At 38.7% G+C, this 18,995-nt stretch overlaps 1 protein-coding gene across 2 annotated transcripts in view; it reads right to left on the bottom strand.

The window, feature by feature from the left end:
• bach2b (BTB and CNC homology 1, basic leucine zipper transcription factor 2b) overlaps positions 1-15,863 on the bottom strand; it is an 81,350-nt gene extending 65,487 nt beyond the window's left edge. The window contains exons 1-2 of one of the 2 annotated variants that reach the window (XM_046372275.1): positions 15,340-15,863; positions 709-848 (exon numbers count right to left, since the gene is read on the bottom strand). In XM_046372275.1, the coding sequence (XP_046228231.1) occupies positions 709-747 (39 nt within the window). In that variant the 5' untranslated portion in view covers positions 748-848; positions 15,340-15,863. The remainder of the gene's footprint in view (positions 1-708; positions 849-15,339) is intronic. The other variant, XM_046372276.1, reaches the window with a different exon arrangement.
• Between the last annotated feature and the right edge of the window lie 3,132 nt (positions 15,864-18,995).

Here is an 18,995-nt window from a genome sequence, read left to right as displayed (position 1 = left end):
TTAAACAAGCGTATATTCAATGGGAAATTCTGCTTGGATTTATTGGAAGGAAAGAGTTAAATTTTAGATTTCCTTTATTTACTACGTGAGTGCAGCACTTACTACGTGTTACTAGTTATGAGGCTTGCTAAAAGATGCCAGAAGCATGGGACAAAGCTGGATTAATTATGACTGAATATTATGTATAGTACAGCAGCTATTCTGGCACCTGCAAAGGAAGTCAGAGAAGGAAGCTTTATTTCCTTTGCAACACTTATAAATGTATACTTGCACTTTCACAAGGATTTATCAATTTTGAACCGTGTGGTATTTTTCTTGCTGTTTGAGAACACGCAGTGATATCTTGAAGAGCTTTCAAATTTCAAATCTGTTTTAATAGAGAACTTTTACTTTTAGACTCTAAAAACTTTAACGTCAAAACAGAAAGAATCTATGAATTAGTTTACAGCCAAACAAATAACTAAATCTTGTAGCTGCAGGGATTGTAAATCATCTATCAAATCCAGATAAACACAGGTTATAAATTAAAGACTAGAGCACCGTATGAATTTTTGTTTGCGTGCGTCACTGTGATAAATGTTTGCCTCGGCTTCACGCAGTCTAACCACAACAGGAAAAAATAAAAAACAGCCTTCCTGCCAACAGAAAATTATGCTCTGACATACAAAAACAAAAAGCTGGAGTAGGTACAGTATTAGAACTACTTACAGACTTATCCTTCATCTTCTGATGGTGATTAGTGATCATTTATCCACAAGCAGCGTGCTGTCACACTGACACATCCACATCACTATCAGTCAGAAAAAGGTTGTGATTGGCAGGTCGCTGGTGAGGCGGGGAGGGCGTCCCTGCAGCGTGAACACAGACCCTTCTATCATGCAGAGGTACTCACAAATACATACTGTACCGCAGTGAATTCATTAATTGGTTCAATGTAAAGATGTCAGATTTCAGGTTTTGTGACTACAGTTCAAGAGGAGATCGTTACAAAAGGATCTGTGAGACGAACACTTTGTTCCTTTAAAGAAAACTTCAGATTCTTTTGAAATTTGAATAAAATCTGTGGTCAAATCTAAGGCAAGACATATATGTATAATGTTAATCTTATAAGGACAAACGCAAAAAAGTCACTTAATTTCTTTGAATTCAGGTTTAAAGAACAAATGAAAAATTCCTGTAGTAACTGTACATGTGCCCCTATTGCTTTACTGTTTCAGGAATTTGCTATAGTTCTGATTCTGATTCTGATTCTGATAATCATGAATCAGAAATAGAGGAAAATTAAAACAGGATGAATCTTGTAGTACTTTATCTTAAAACGCTGCTGTACTGACGCGTAGTTATTTTGCTTTCCAAAGCTTCTGCAGCATTTATTATTTAAACAAATCCAATTTACCTGAAGATGTTCTTGCTAGCACAATGGTCAGTTTTCAACTGAATCTCCTGGTTATCCTCAGTCCAGTGAAACTAAGAAGTCAAATTAGATTTGAAAAGTTCAATTTTTAGTAATGATGATTTCATTTTGATTTTATTAAATCTGATTTTATTTTTTTCCATTAATGGGAACTATGATAGATTTGTGATTCAATATAAAAACATGAATATATTGTTTCCTCTTTTCTATCTCTTCTGCTTTACTTAAATGCTTCAGAGATTTGAGATTTTACTTGAGATTTGTTTGGTCAAACACTCAGTTAATTTATTACTTTAATATAGTTTAAGCAATAATTCAAAAGTACTATTACCTACAGCCACAGATGTTAGGCAATGTTACTTTTTGAATTATAAAATCTGATGTTTTATAAGAATTTACAAATAGTGTGCTGCTGATTGAATTTGATTCATTTGTATTGTGTGGTCACGCTGTTTTACTTCAGCAGTTCATAAAAAAATGGAAACATTGGTATGTTTCACAGCATGCACAGCAGAGACTAAGCAGAGTCACATTACAGCTATCATAGAACAGTTTAAAGTGTGCTGGTGGATGAAGAAATCTTTCACTTTCAGATTCAGATCAGCTCTAAAATCCTTTTTTCCCCTCTTCATGTCTTATTCTTCCACCAGCATTAACTGAAAACAATCAAACAGCTCGACCTGAACGTACGCTTACAGCTGAACATCGCGACAGACGTATCATGATGTTTAGAGCAGCCATTTGACGAAGAGAGCGCGATACATCGGTCCGCTCGCCGTCTGTCACAGAGAACATGACTGTGATAGCTGCAGAAATGCTCCTCTTCTATATCATCCTGAAGGAACATACACCACAGCGTTCAAAGAGACTCTGCTATCAGAATCACACCGAGCAGCATTTGCCAATTTGCTTCCTCCTCTCCAAGCACACTCCTTGAGTGAGATGAAAAGGAAAGCTCCTGCAATTTATCTAAATGGCTGGTTCCTACAGCCTTCCATGCAGCCATGACTACTGATCTGTACCCTCACTAACTCTCTCCCTGTCTCTGTTTCTCAAGCTGGCTTCTTCTCTGCCCCTGGAACTTGACTTTAAAAATGTGGGACACTGTGTCCCACAAAGCTAAAATCATTTATTTTGTGTTGTCAAAGCCCAACAACTGTACTGTGAATGCGGAAAAGTAACGTCGGATCAGATCTGTAATCTTGCTGACTTATTCTTTGATCAAACGGTTCTTGACAATTTAAACTTTTTTTTAAAACAGCATTTATTAAATCAACATTCGTATAATGCATCTTGCATTTAGGCAACGTAACTTTCTTTGGTTAGAAAGAATGGTAATGTAGATAGTCAAGGCTCCACAAAACCTCAGAAAGTGAACAAAAATATACATGACCACAAGAGTTCTTTCTAGACCTTGGGAATAGTAACTGACAAAAAAAGCATTGGTTTTCTTCTGTAATTAAACAGTTAAGTTGAGCTTATGATCAAATACAAATACTATATATATCTTTAATGAATTTAACTGCCACAAGACAACAGTTTTGCTATGTATCATGGCTGATTGCACAGTTTAATGGCTAGGTTGGTTTCCTATAAACCTCACTTTCACTATGCAGGTTTGTCTGCTGTGAAATCTCTCTGGAAAATGAAGGCTGACTGATTTCTATCTACGCTTATGTCTCCATTGTAGACTACATGAATGAATAAAGTCAGTGTGAGGCTGGTAGTTGCTTCTCTGAAGAAAATGGAAAGCAATCGGGTTGCCTTTGCAAAAGCAGGGCCAACAATAATACTACTTGGAAATGCTAGGATGGGAAAGTTGTCTGTTTTCACTTTAAGTAAACAGAAATCTTCAATGTGAGACAAAACAAATGTGGACTACACTGGTGGACAATATCAGCTCCTCTCATTGATATAATAATAAATAAGCACCATAATTAAAAAAAACAAAAATATAACTTTATTTAAACAAAACTGTCCCAAAACAGTGGTCAGCAAGTGACCACAGGACAGTAGCTGGGCTACAACTGGAAATTATATCCACAATCTGTTCAGCTATTAAGCTCAGAGATTTAAATAGTTGCTGGCAGTTTCTAAACATTTGCCAGTTCCACCTGATAAATGATTTAAGTAATTAATCGGTTTTAAGAATTGCAATTTTTATGTTTTACCTAATTAATCAATCTTTTTGGGGCCAGTTAGTTGGTTATAGGAGTAATATTAAGGATTTATTAAAAGAGTTGGAGGAAAGATGTCCTCACATACAAAACTGAAACAAACCCCCAGACAGCACTAGCTCCTCTGATTGAGACAATTACTTAATACAATTTTATTTATAAAAAAGGTTACAAAATGGATAGTAAATATGAACCAACACACAAGCAAAAAGTTCAACACACACGCACAGAAACTGATGCTGATGAGCAAATGTTTCAATTCTGCCTGATTACAAGGAGGAAATCAAAAACAGTTTTTTTGCATCTGACCACTAAGACCGACATCTAATTTCCAGAAACAGAGGAAAATCAAATTAAGATATAAAAAAATCCAACAAAAACTGTGAGTAAATGGTTTACAAGTGAGAGGCAGGTAGCAGGTTGACAGGCACCTACACTGTGTTGTTTTAACAGCCTTAGCTGACGCAGATCTTGTGACTCAGTATCAACAGTGGACTGTCCACAACCCTGCCTTGTTGACCTTTAACCATCTGTCCTTAATGACACGGCCAGTGCACTGCACAGGGCGGCATGTGACCGCTGCAGGTACACAACAAGAGTGTGCTTACTCACTGCAGGGCAGAGGGAGACACAGGTGGACACCCGCTGAACTGACTCCTGTGTCGCTTTATATGGGTCATTTAGGTTCATGCTTCCTGACTGCAGACTCACCACGGCTAAAACTGAATTTAGGGGATTTTTTTTATTGCAATAATTTACCTATTCTGGATGTCACACCATTAAAACATCTTTTACTGCTTGAGGTTTCGCAAGAATGAATGACTGTTGGCTATCGAATGTCAACATCCGTCTTCTCGCGCTCATAAAACCTTGTGCTCTGGGGTCATTTCCTCTAGTTACTCCAGTTACATTCTCTGCCCTGAGGAGTATGTATTGTGTATTTTTTTCAATACGTCATCAAGAAACAATAAAGAAAACCAGAGTGAAGAACCGAAAAGAGATAGTCCTGTGTTTTAGTACTGCATTAAAGCAATTTTTTGTGCCTTGTTCCCACTTATTCACTCAATAAATACCATAAATCACATAGTATCTCTATTAGTATAAAGTTATCAGTGCCATAATAAAGTCCCAGTACCCATGACATAATTCATAAAACTTGTTTTTGGTAAAATGCACGCTGCTTTGTAGAGCTAATCTTGCTGTCTCTGTCAGCTTTTCAAGCTCGACTAGCTTGTTGCCTTTGTGGTATTAATACTAATAAGGCCTGTTCAAAGTGGATTTGTCCAACACAGACTGACATAAGTTTAAGTTAGTTCAAGAAGGCGAAACGTTTTTAATTTTTACCATTTTAAACTGACCTCCTCACAGCCAATTTGCTTGATGTTCAGTAAAACACAATGTAATGCTGTAATGTATCTCTGGAGGACCATAATTCCAGCATAAAATCCAAATGATACTTTCTACATTCACAGCATGACATATTTTGTCAAACACTAGTGAGCATTCAGACAGTCATTGCTGAACAGAATCTGAAGTTTTGCAGAATCATATTGTCCTTTCTGGCTACAATTTAAAGATCTGTAATTCAATAATTAGTGCACCTACTGACCCAAAATGAGATTAATGTAGAGGAGGACAGAGTCAGCATAAACCTGGCTGACAAGGATGTTCCCCACAGGAAGGGCTGTATACATGGATTTAACCCAACACATAGATTTTCATGTTTTCCATTCCACATCTGGGTACAACAAATGGAAAACCCACTGGGGTAAACGTCACGCATTCATTCCACAGCGTTTTCTTGCTTCAGAATTAATGTTCCTTTTCTTACTCCTTTTTCTATGCCATGATCAGAGAAAAAAAAAAACATCATGAGGAAAAGTACGAGGCACAGAGGGCCACTAGAGTGCACAGACAGGATCTCCACCTATGGCTGCCTGCTGTGAAATGGCAGGAAGCCACCGCCGGCAAATCCTGCTGATGTCGTTGTAAGTTTACTGGCTTATAGTACAGCACAGGGGCTCGGTGCAGGAAGTGGGCACACTACTTCATTTCCACGCCAACAACCTTAACCCCCCTCCCCTCCCACCACTACATCAACGCCCTCCCAACCACCTGTGCTGGTCTCACAGGATGCCCCCCCTCCCCACCACCACCACCACTCCCACACCAACCCCCCTCTCCTCCTTCACACAAACTCTTTTACAGATGCACGTCTTAACCAAACCACACTGTGCACATTGTTTTACACTCCACTGCTTCAACAACGTCAATGAAGATATGATTCAGTTTACTGTAAACTGCTGCAAAATGTATGCAGTTGATTTTTTAAGGTTGGTTCATCCAGAGCGGGACAAAAAAAAAAACAAAAACACCTCTAGTGGTACAAAGCCACGTATATAGTTTTGGTTTTATTTAACCGATGTGAGATGTCTGATTTTGAGATGTTTAACTTCAGTCAACAATGTCATAAAGGTACTTTCTACAGAAGAGGTTTACGGTCTGTTGATTGTACATAAGAGGAACAACTTCTGGAGCAAAATTTAACTCATCCACTCACAATCTACGACCATTTACATTAAAAAAAAAAAAAAAACCTCCAAAAAACAATTCTGAGCAATATCACAACTTGTATCTAATTTTTTTGGTATTTTGCAAAGTATTTAGTATGAACCAGTTTCCACCAAATGAAAAGAATCAGATGAAGCAACGTTTATTCAGCTGTTCCATCAGCCATTCTTCACTTGACTTCTGCCACAAAGCTGCCAATCAGTACTTCTCAACAAAAGATGGCATGCGAAATGTGAGATGACTTTTAGAAAGACTCAACACTCTGTTGGCCATTTTGACGAGCAATTCATGTCTTTTCTAACATCAAATATATGGAGAGGTTGTTTTTCTCTTGAAGTAAAAAAAAGTCTTTAGCCAAGTGTGAGACACTTGGTAAACAGACAGCCTGTTAACCAATAAAAAGATAAGAATTTCATTCTATAGTTAGACCGGTTTATGGAATTCATGTTAATTAGGGACAACAGCTGGTAATTCAAACTGCATCTCTTATCTCTTTTGATTTGAAAATTTCACTCATTCAAATTGCAATTTTAAAATAATAATAATAAAAAAATCATTCAATTATACTTCATATTCTGTACTTTGTGTTGGGTTTTAGACAGAAATCTCTGAGACAGACAGAAAGCTTTAACAAATCGACCAAAAACTATGTGCATGGCTAGACACCATGTGGGTTCAGTTTTGCTGAACTTTGAGTGAACTGTCACTTTAAAGAATTATGTTGTGCAGTCAGTCGTGTTCATGATCTTGTGTTATTGTCAAGTTTCTGAACTGGCAGATATAATGATGCACATGAACCTTCTTATCGTCTGTATTATGTTATGTGAGCTCACAAAACAATCAAAACATCAAATTGTGGCATGTATTCAGTGATCAATAGCCCTTCCCTGACGCTTTGTTTACCCCGACCTCTGAGAGGCATTCTTATTATTTTTTATTTATACCACATTCATCAGCCACACGTCAGAGCTCTGTGTTAACGCATCTTACTCACACAACGGGAGTCTCTGATGTGCAAAGCAGTACAAAATAAATATACGTAGGGAGGAATTCTTCTGTATCACCTCCAAGTTCACAGCAATCACTGACCAGCTCTGGTAGATGAACAACAACGTCCTGCCACAGGGGTCATCCCAGCTCTCCCCTCCCTCCCCTTCTTCAGTAAAACAATGATCTCACTCCCCATACAAGGAATCCGCTGATTGTTTGAAATACCTTCCACCACTGCTTGAATGTGCACCGCTTCTTTTTCCCATAGACCCAGAGGACAGCGAGAGAGGTGAAGGGATAATAAAATGACCTTTGCAGGAAACGTCAGGCCCTGCAGTAAGATGGGAACTGCATTCATTTGGCCCTTCACAATTATTGCTTTAAATTGCAGTTTAATTCAGATTTGTTGATCAATCCAAAGACTGACTTTTAAACTAAGATGTGCAAAACCACGCTTGACCAACTTGGAGCTTATGTTAATACTTACATTAAAACTTCAAAAAATAACATATCAACAAACTCTAGTCAAGGTCAAGATTTGGGAACTTTCAAACATATCACATGAGCTTCATCACGAGATAAACTTTGGACAATATTTAAGACTTCCAAATGGACCTGCATCTGTTGTGTATATAGATGACAAATATCAAAAATATGCTTTGATATCATATTTATCACAGCATATTTGACATCTTGCCCTGCCTGCTCCGTATAGCAGTCTGCATTACAGGTATGAACAGGAACCTTAGGTACCAAATTATTTTTCCTGCACAGAATTACAAAGAACGTATCAGTGGTGACTGTTACATACTGCGCTGCTGATATATTCACACAGTGTGGCTTTAACTCTGCAACAGTGAGATAACAGTGTCGAGTGCAGCGACACTGAAAAGCTTTTCACCGGTGCAGTGTGCAGTCTGCGAACAGAACAAAAGGTTGTCACATTATAAGGATGTGACCTCAAACTTCAGAGGAAGAAGCGCATTGTCTGCCTGTGCAGGAGGGGGGAGAACCACGCCGAAACCAGCACTTTTCACTTTAACGTCATTTACACGTCATCTTTTGCATCTTTATATTTAGAAACAGAAGTGTCTGAACAACCAGTGCCTGTCTTTGGTTAGGCGCAGTTGTATTTACATATGTGTTGAGCATGTCACTTGTAACATGGTGTAGCTTTAGTCTCCAGTGAAGTGAATCCCCATGACTGAAATGTTCTGTTGCAACTTATGGAAGGTGTTGAGTTTTCATGCTTGTATAATTTATATTACTGGTATTATTATTATTTTATATGCATACATTATTTATTTATTATTATTATTTTACTTTTCTCTATTTACATTTACTATTTCTGTCCTTGTACTGCTGCAACATCTGTATTTCCCTTCTGGGAATCAATAAACATTTTTACTTTTTACTCTACTTAAGTTTTTCTTTATATACAGATCAATGTATTTAAGCTTTTATAAAAGCAGAACATTTAGGTCGATTTACTTGGTTGATAAGCATACATTTTAATACTTGTTTGTTTGTCTATATTAGTCAACAGAATATCATAAATTTGGTAGATGGAGTTTGCTCAATTGTGATTTGTAGAAATGTGGATTTCCTATTTTTTCAGCACTTCAAAAGTCCAGTGTACAGGATTTAGTGCCATCTAACAATGTGAAAGTCCCTCATCTCACTCTCCCCTACAGTTTCCACTAAAAACGTTAAAGACCCCGTCTAGAACCAGTGTTTGGTTTGCATGAAGGCGGACTCCATGGAACTCATTCCCACTGCAGATAGAAAATGTAACAATTCCAATTGTAGGTAATTATACACTAATGAAAGTAATGATGATGATAAACCCCTTTATGTCATCGATGACATAATGAGTTTTAAGACTTGTTCTTGACTTTGGAACCTATCTTTGTTGATATAGATCATGTGATCTGATCGAAAGCTCCAGAGCAGCTACTGAATGGACCCTGAAGTGAGATGCAGAACAGAAATGCCAGTTTGATTCTTACAAATTAATCCAGTGGCAGAAATAAAAACTAAAAACCAGAGGCATCCCACTTTAGGTATAACTCAGCAGAGAGAAAACTGCTGAAAGACAAGAGGAGGACTTTAAACAGTTACTACTACTGTGTGCTTCAGTGTTCCTCAGAAGAACCCAGAAAGGAGCTGCAAACACCAAAGGAGGTCCAACCCTGGAGACACACTCTGTTTACACTGCCTCATTTTCATAGCAAACTGCTCTAATGTGATATAGCATGCATATAATTTCTATGGGGGCAGCAGGGGGTGGGCTCTGGGGACCACACACACAACAGTGTTCACTATGAGTAACCTCAGCAATCCTAAGAAAATCCAACATGAATATATGGAGGAGCTGGCTTAGTTCGATGCCGTGATAATTGTTCTGTTGCTGTTACCAAGGTAAATATCCAGACACAGTAAAGGCACTTGATGTGGCTCTTTGGCTGCCATTTTCCCTTTGGCTCAGTGGCGAGAAAACTGCAGCACACATCATCCACAATCTGTGACATTTGCAATAATTAAAGAAAGACCACACAAAAGTCAGTTCAGAACAACACGCATGTTGTCGCTAATTAAATGAAGGCATGTGTGAGCGATTTTTTTATTTTTTGTTTTTTTGAGTCATAATTCTATACGAATCTGGGTTGGATTCTGAAGTTAAGCAATCATGAGGAAAAAAATAGGGTTTTCTGTTTCATTTGAGAAATTTGAGCAACTGTTCTAAAAATAATAAAAAATTAGAGAGACAAATAAAAATTTAAAAAAGCATTTAAAATACAGTCAGAATTTGCTGGATAATGTCTCAGAAAAAGAATTAAGATCTCAGACTGGTTACCTTAAATTTAATTTAATTCTCACTTCTGAAATTGTCTGACAATGATTTAAAAAAATCATTAATTCTCAGTTTATCCTCTAGAATTTGGGGAGATCAGGCCCATATGAATACAAGTGAGTCTCTGAAATTATGAAAATACACTAATGACATTAAAGTAAGAACTGATTGTAAAATGAAAAAAAATCTGAATCTCAACTTAATTTAATGACAAGTTTAATACAGTGCCAATAATAAAGTCAGACATTCATTGTCTAAGTGTAATCTACAAACAAATCTGACCTACAACAAAATGCAGAATTGTGATTAAATTGGGAATTTAACTCAATGCCAAGAATAACGTTTGTATGAATTTAATCATGAAAAGTATTATAAAGAGAATTAGAATTCTGGATTTAATTTCAAATTCAGAGAATTAAGTAAAAATTCTATTTAATTATATATGAATTATGTCAAGCTTCTCAGAGAAATTTTAGAGTTTCAACTTAAATCAATTAATGAATTTAAAATAATGGTATGAATACACTCAAAACTTTGTTGAAATTAAATCTTCAAATTCCACTAAATTTAGAACTGACTTTAGTCTCAAGAGCCCAAATCTTTGCAAAGAATCCTTACTTTTTGCTTCTAATTCTTGGTGTAATCATAAGCTTTTGATAGATGAATTGGCTTAAAGTGTCCTCACTAAGGAGCTGTCTTTGCCCAAACAGCAGCAGGGTCAGGTTTCAGTTATGTGCCCCCTTCAGCTCACTGGATGCACCTCTAAACTGCACTTTATCCAGCTCAGTGGGTGCAGGTTTAAACAGAGCTCATGCAGCAATGCTCCCCAGTCCCCAGCAGGAACATTAGCAGTAGTAGTGCTGCACAAATCCAACACAAACAGGTCATTACACTGTGCTAAATGTTTTCTCTCCATTCACTGTACGTCACTTTATGCATGGCTCAATCTTCTAAACTGCTTCAATAACTACTAAACCTCCTGCTCTCCCACTTTCACCCTTCCAATGTTTTAATTCCAAAACAATTAAGACCATATGTGCATCATTTCTTTAGCTCAATATGTCTTGCAAAGTTGTAACCTTATGGATGACTTCAGGGTAGGTTACTAAAGAGTATCAACCCAGAGTTCAGAAAGTGAAGCTCTTTGCTTCAGGCAGTATGACAGATATCTCACAGCATCTGTGAGGTCATCAAATGGGTTTGACGCAACTATCAGAATGATTTACGTGTCTGGTAATTTCTTACAGGCAACACAACAAAAAAAAAATCCAAAACAGAAGAATCAAAAATCTGCCTGTGGTGTTTTAGATTTGATAGCTTCTTGGCAAGCTTCTCTGTTGTGCAGAAAAAAAACACACACACACAGGCAGACACTGACTTTGCAACCACAGAGCGATGGGAGCTGAGTCTGGCAGGATAATGCAATCTGATTTCACATGATGAGCGATAAAACCAGTGCACACCGCTGCCATGAATGGCGGTAGAAGAATAATGAGCAGCCATGATATGACAGAGAGAAGGGATCACAGCAGAGAGAATGAGAGAGAGTGAGGGGAAACAATAGCCCTTAGTGTAAAGTGCAGGATCTTAGATTTCTCCCAGCAGTGCTGTTCCATCTATGCCTCACACTGGCAGCAGCCCAGTCAAACATGCCTTTGTGCTGACGTGGGAGAGCTATGGGAACATGTTTTCTTCTTCTCTTTTTTTTTTTTTTTTTTTTTTCCTGGCCAAGGCTTGGGATGTTGAGCTGAGCTGGTGGGGGTTAAATATCCTCAGTGATGCAAACGATCCTTTAATGATGCAGACAGAAAGAAATCTATTGGAGAGGCGAAGGATTTGCAGCTTTTTGTTCATTTCTTTACAAAGGATCTGCTTTTCTTTTAAACCACATTCCCACTACATTTCATGAAAAATCAAAAAATGATGCTCTTTTAACATTTTAAGGGACCGTTTCCATCCATCTACGATTGCACAAAGAGATCACTCCATCCCATCCTACTCCAACTGCAATTTCATGAATCATTAACCCATAAGTGCTTTGTTACTTTTGAACACAAGCGGCTTCTTCTGTCATCAGTATTTTAATTAGCTTGACAGGAACTTCAGCAACATAAAACATGATTACTGTGAGTTCAGAGAAAACCTGCAGGACCTACTTCTGGAGTTCTGGACTGGTACAGTTCAGAATAGAAAGCACACACACGGGGGGGGGGGGGGGGGGGGCGGTCGGGGGGACGACTAGTGGGGTCACAGGAAGGGATCCCATTGCCGTGTGGGATTTCAGCTGTGGCTGGGAACCCTGAGGGACTCATTATATCAAGATCCCCAAAACAGTCTCACACTGAGAGATGTTCCCAAGCCAAACTCAGCCTGGTGTTGTCATAGGCTATAAATACAATTGTTTTGTCCAACATTATGATTTCATTTGCAAAGGACTTCATTGGGTTCTTGCTCAATTCATTTTGATGCACCTGTAGATGTGTTAGAATGTTGAGGTTGGACAATTTAGAGGAAGAAGAAATATAAAAAAAGTGTTTCTAACTGTTTTCTGGATAGTTTTTATTTTTAGAAACTGTAGATGATTCAACCAGAAAGGGTTAGGGTTATAGCTCCCATTTTGGACATCATGTCATTTGCATTGTATTAGTAACAAATCCTACCATGGTGAGTATTTTAAAGGCTGATTCTACTAAAATATTATATACTTCAATTTGGCAACTTTTAAACAAATGCAATAAAAACAAAATAACTTAACATTAAATATCCAGCCCAATAATTATGTCCCTGGTTGTGAGAAGGCTTTAACAGAAATTTTACCATCACATCAATTGAATCGGTAGCTGCATAAATCAAATATAAAAAAATACAACCAAAAACTGAAATTTTTACCGTTTACTGACATTCGGTCATGTTGGGATAATATAATGATATCGAAATAGATGAACGAAATAGATCACATCAAAAACTACACTAAAGTCTTCAACTTAAAACTGAAAACTTCAATTTTGACTGATGTTTATGTTTACTGAGATACACATCTCAATCACTGACTCATTAGACTGACTGTATTAAAGAATATACTAAATGCAAGAAAATGACCCATTTCATCAATATTGTTTTGATCATTATTATAGTGTGCAGAATTAACTATCGAGTTCGCTTGACATTTCATTTTCCTTTCTCTACTGATGAAATGAAAAAAAGAGAAGAAAAAGAAAATAAAGAAAGAAAACAGTACTGCAGATGAATCAATACAACTTAATATCTGAAATGGCAGTGCGGTATAGGCAGGAGGAATAAAGAGGATGAAGAGGCATTAAAGCCTGACTGAGTCACTGTGGGGTTTACAGTTTTCGGACCCACACACACACACACACACACACACACAATAAGCAGGGGATTGCCATGCATGGGAAAAGAAATGCAGCGGGGGCTACTGTACAGAACAAAGGGCTCTGTGCGTAAAACTGCGCATGAGTATGAGTGTCGCCATGCACGTGTTGTGAAAGCAGAGCGATGTCAGCGAACGACAACGTGTTTTCATTCCAGCTCTCTCCCTCTCTCTCTCTCTAATATGACAGTGATTAGACATCACTAAAAGACCGAAAGCCTCTCCTCTCGTCGCGCGCTCAAAGTCACCTGCGGCACAGATCAGCTGAACGCGCATCGCCGTATTATGGTTTCAAAGGAATAATAGCGACGATGAGAGAGAGAGACATATAATGTGGGAAATGTTTGATGAAGGACGGTAATGCTACGACCCCCACCACACACACACACACACACACACACAGTGCCATCATCGCATTGCATCAGCACAAACAGACAAAGAAGCTGTGATGCCGCGGCTGTCGCTGCTGCTCAAAATGCTGTATCACCGTATTAACGGCAGCATCACTCGCTCCCTTATGATTTCAGAGACACGTGGCTATAAAAAAAACAAACAAACAAAAACAAAAAAAAAACAATCGTATACGGAAATAAACATTTATTCTGCCTGGAAACCTTCTGCCAAAAGCCTCCCTGCTTGGACACATGCTTCACTTTATTCCAGGAGAGACATCAAACGTGAGAGAAAGCAAACGTGGACGTGAGGGACAGCCATGGAGCACATTTATTCTCATTGTACACTTTAAGACACCGATTGCTCGTGTGTATAACAGCACGAGCCATCTAACCGGTTTGTTAAAGGATTTGTAACAAAATAACATTTCAAAATATTCCTCTTTCATTTGCCCTGCATCACAGCATACTGTGGGGCTAATTCACCCCTACACCGGTTATTCGAACATAACGAGACCGTCTGACAGTTGGGACTGACTATAGAGCACCACTGCAGCACCCATTCACATGACAATGCAGGAGCGCGCGTAAAGGCGCAGCTGGTTTCATACTTTGACCACTTGAGTTCAAAAATCACCTGTGCGCATTTCTTTTTTTTATTGTCGTAAAGGTGCCGGGAGTCCCCGATCTTTGTCACATAAGGGGTTAATACGTACTAATGGAAACACTAATGGGTTGTTAAAGGACACGGTCGCGCGATAGATGATTGGTGATGATTCTGTCCATAGATGATTCTATTGGTTACGGGACATAAGGCTCATCCTTACACAGCAAATATTTTGATGTTTTCTTTTTAAAAATAAAATGTGGATTAATGAGGAGGTGTGATACACGACACTTCCAGACTGGGAAAGTGTTGTAATGCGTTGTGTCATAATAATAATTATACGTATTTTAATCAGCTCCAAATGAAGTGGATTATTAAATGTGTGGAATGCGGGACGCGCGTGGTGACGCTGCAAGTGACAGCTTCTATGGAGCGTTGCTCCTCGCAGCAGCAGCGGCGCGTCCCGACCCTCCTCCGGGATCACCAACGCATCTACTTCTCAAAAAAACAGAGAAAAGGGAGCGCACACGGCGTATTGACTCAGAGCATAACAGGATGTGGTACAGAGCTGAGTTTCACTCCCGAACCCACGTTCACACCCCAACACATTACACCCTCCAATATTCGCACCACCGCCAAGCTTTCAAGATTCATGCATGCGGTTTTTGTCTTTTGTCTTTTTTTTTTATTATTGTTTGTTTGTTTGTTTTTCCAATACGTGACCCCCCCCACCCCCACCCCCCTCCCACATATCACAGGGAGGAACTCTCTCTCCTGGCTGCTGTAGCCCACCGCTGCGCCACTTAACACAAGTTTGAAACTCGGGTTACGAGAGCATCTACAATAGACTGAGATTGACAAACGGGGAACCGATAGAAATAAGACAACGAAGAGCTGGTCAGAGGAGGAGAAAAGACGTGAAGAAACGTGCATGCGAGCTCACCTTTTACTTTCTATTCCGCTCGTATTCCAGCCCCTTTGTCCGTTTACCACATAAGTTCTTTCACATGATGACTCGCTCTGTCGTTTCCTCAAAGCCTCGGGGCTGCAGAGAGGTGACTTGTTCTCCCGCAGCTACAACTCGGTTGTTTCTCACTTGGAAAATAACAACGGCTGTGATTCTACGGTGTGTTGTTGCCGCCTGTGTGTACGACTGCGCGTGTGTACGTGTGCGTGGTGCTCCAGCGCGGCGTGCCGCTCCGTCTCCGCTGTTTGTTACACTCGACTGGAACGCCTACTCCCAGCCGCTACATTGTTGACATTCGGCCGCTGACGTCACTCTATCCCCCTCATTCACAACATGGTTAGCGCGGTGCGCTTTGCGTTGCTGTCGGTGGGAAGCGCGAGCGTACCGTCTTGAATATGCGCAGTGGAGCTTGGAGAATCGCACTACTGTCTGCTAACTCAAATCCCTCCCATATCGTGCCCGTTGGTTTGGCGGCCTAGCTCCCCCCTTTTGCCTCCCCCCTCCTCCCGGTGCACACAGCGGGAATATGACGGTGAGGGATGACACAAGGCATTTTCTTTTTTTTTTACAAGCTGCAGACGCAGACGTAAAAAAAAATAAATTTAATCCCGCATTCGCTTATTTATCTTCTAACTTTAAGGTGGGGTTCGTTTTCTTGTTGACCTCTGGCATTACAATAAACTGTCCCAAATAAAAAAAAAAAAATTATCTTTATCATTATCTTCAATTTTTTTCTTTTTTCTTACCAGAGTGAGGTTTATTGGTATGAAGATCAATTTTTTTTGGTGCAATAATAAATGTTGCAAGAGGAAATAAGCAAATAATAATAATAATAAAAAAAGCTTGTACTGTAAATGACCAGAAGCACAAATATAAATTAGAAACATTTATGATAAAAAAAATTATTAAAATTAAATTGGTCTGCAATATGTCCTTTTTAATGAAAAAGCCCTACAGTTTCAGGAGTAAGTAAAAAATAAAACAAAAAAATGACAGATGAATCTCAGAAAGTTGGCAGTATGAAAGAATATGTGCGATGTGGGATAAACAGGCTATTTCTTATCTTTTCCATGTGGCTGTTTCTATGACAACTGTTTCCTTTTAGGGTTATTTATGACTCTTGTGTTTTATTGAAATTGTTGGATCTTAATTGGTTTAGCATGTGTTTCGGAATTCCTTTTTTAATTTCGCAGAAGCACACCTTGCCAAGGTTTAGTGCTGCTGTAATTGGTCCACGTGTAGATGATGTATTGATCATGCAGATTACTACCTGACTTGCTCTGTAGTTATTACATGACAATTCCTGATGAAGACCTCTCTGTTTGTTCATATCTTTCTTTTGTTCATATCATATTTTTGGATTTTAGCAAAAAATAAGGTAGACTCAAGTTGTTTCCTGGCAACAGAATGCCATTAAAGAAATAATTCCCAACCAAGTTGCAGCACAAATCTGAGGGCTGACATGCTGAGACCTCAGGAAGAGTATCTGTTGCCAAGGCAACGACTAACTAACTAACAACAAACAAGACAGGAAGGAAGAAAATTCATTTCTGCTTCTCAAAACTTAAGATACTGAATGCTCTTACTTAAGCAGGCCTCCAAAACTTATTAAATTGAATCTAAGAAAAGAATATGACTTACTGGGTGACCTGCTGGCAGTTCATAGTCCATTTGCAACTTGTCATAGGTGAGGCTGCATTAACCTGCCAATGGGTTTCGGGGTCAAATATTTGCTGTAGGGCTCCCATTAACCCTCTATGTGCATTGCACTGCACACTGCCTCCTGCAAGCCTTCATTAAGTACAGTGCACAGAGTAGATTGTATAGTACTTTTGAACTTTTATTATTTGCACAAAAACCAGAGATTACATGCTTCTAGTAAACCGATTAAATCTAACTTTCTTCAGGTACAACACACACCAAAATAACAAAGGTGTCATAAAAATGTAGAAACAAATAGAATGTAGATCTCGATTTGTAGTTATTGAAATGACCAAACCACCAAACCCAGCTGACATATGGTAAAGCTCAGAGTTTTGGGGCTGTGGGTCAGTCACCTGCTTTCTTTGGTTGGTAGTTTAGTCTTGGTGATCAGTGGTTACATATTTTTTTTTTTTTTTAGCTATAAAGGGTTACAAGCCAATAGTGGTGAAGTGAAGTGGAAATAAACAGAGGGACTTTGGGGCAAAAAAAAAACTATCTTTCTTTGCCTTTTGGGGTACTTATGGTGATTTGAAGGCTAAAGTCGTTAAGCCATACTGTAACTTCCACAGATACATTAAAGGCTTCTAGAGAAATATCATATTGTTATGATATTCATGTCATATCATGATCCACCTGCTGATCATTTGCACTGTTTACCTCACCTACTTGCACTACTTCCACTCTGTACTACTTCACTTTTGTCCTACCTCCAGAATCATATTTATTTGACGTATCTTATTTTATTTTGTTTTACTTTATTCTATTTTATTTTATTCTATTATTATATGTTACTCGTTCTTACGTTCTATGTATGCATCACTAAGGCAAATTCCTAGTAATGTGAAACCTCTTCACTTACATGGCAATAAAGACGATTCTGATTCTGATTCTATTATAATATTACAAGATGAAGAGTCAGACTGAGTGATAACAGCAGGGCTAATTTTTAAATTTTAAGGAGTGAAAATAGACCAAAGCAAACAACAAACAAAAATGCAAATGCATGCTAAATGAGCGGAGCAAGGCGGTGGGAGGGAGGTAAGCTGGAGAACGCTGTTCGGCTTAAACATTAGCTGTGTGAGGGAGGCAGGAGCTCACATCCTATTTGGACAAGTGAACACTCACTAGAGATGTTTTAATTCCTAATGTAAAAACTACCCCCCCGGGGGAGTTTGCATGTAATTATGAATTATCACAGCACAGCAGACACCCCCTTCTTCATAGCAGCCGTCACTTCTTTCTGGATATTCCATCAGTGGCATTCAAAGAGCATCTCCATGTGCTGGTGCATGTATTAAACCGGTGATTTGAGATGGTGCTGCTCCTGACATCAAAACAACACCACCAACAGGCGTTCGTCACTGGCATGGAGAAAGCATCAAAGTGAGGAAGATTCAGAAAACTCAGAGAGTTGTACATGAGAGGAGAAGGTAATGATGCCATTTTATGATGATGAGTTGGACAACTTATGAAACGCAACATAAGCAGGGAGAAATAAGTTTGGAAATGTCATTATGATTTAATCATTTTTATTGTGCAGGAATCCTTGATTAGGTAAGAACCAATGACTAAAAATTATTTGTTTTAAACCTGGAAGGATGAAGAAGGATGGATGAAGAAATACCAGAGCAGCAGAGGAAACAGAATGCTCTCAAAAAACCCATTCAACGGCTGCACCAGCATTATACTTTATATTTTCTTACACAAAAAGGAGGAGAATTCACATCTCAGTTGGACTTTAAACTGCTTTTTAAGAAACATTGGAGCCACTTACTTAGTCCTTATGGTGCTTCTTCATGTGCAAAGTCAGCTTACTTCTAAGAACTCAGATGACAGGTACAGATTTCATTGCAGCCTGAACATAGCGTAACTTAAATTAATATGCTTTACTCATAATTTAAAAGTCAAATGTGACAGAGGAGATGCAG

The sequence above is a fragment of the Scatophagus argus genome, chromosome 19, assembly GCF_020382885.2.
Source record: "Scatophagus argus isolate fScaArg1 chromosome 19, fScaArg1.pri, whole genome shotgun sequence".
NCBI classification, from domain to species: domain Eukaryota; kingdom Metazoa; phylum Chordata; class Actinopteri; family Scatophagidae; genus Scatophagus; species Scatophagus argus.
This window is presented reverse-complemented; position numbering and strand designations above follow the sequence as displayed.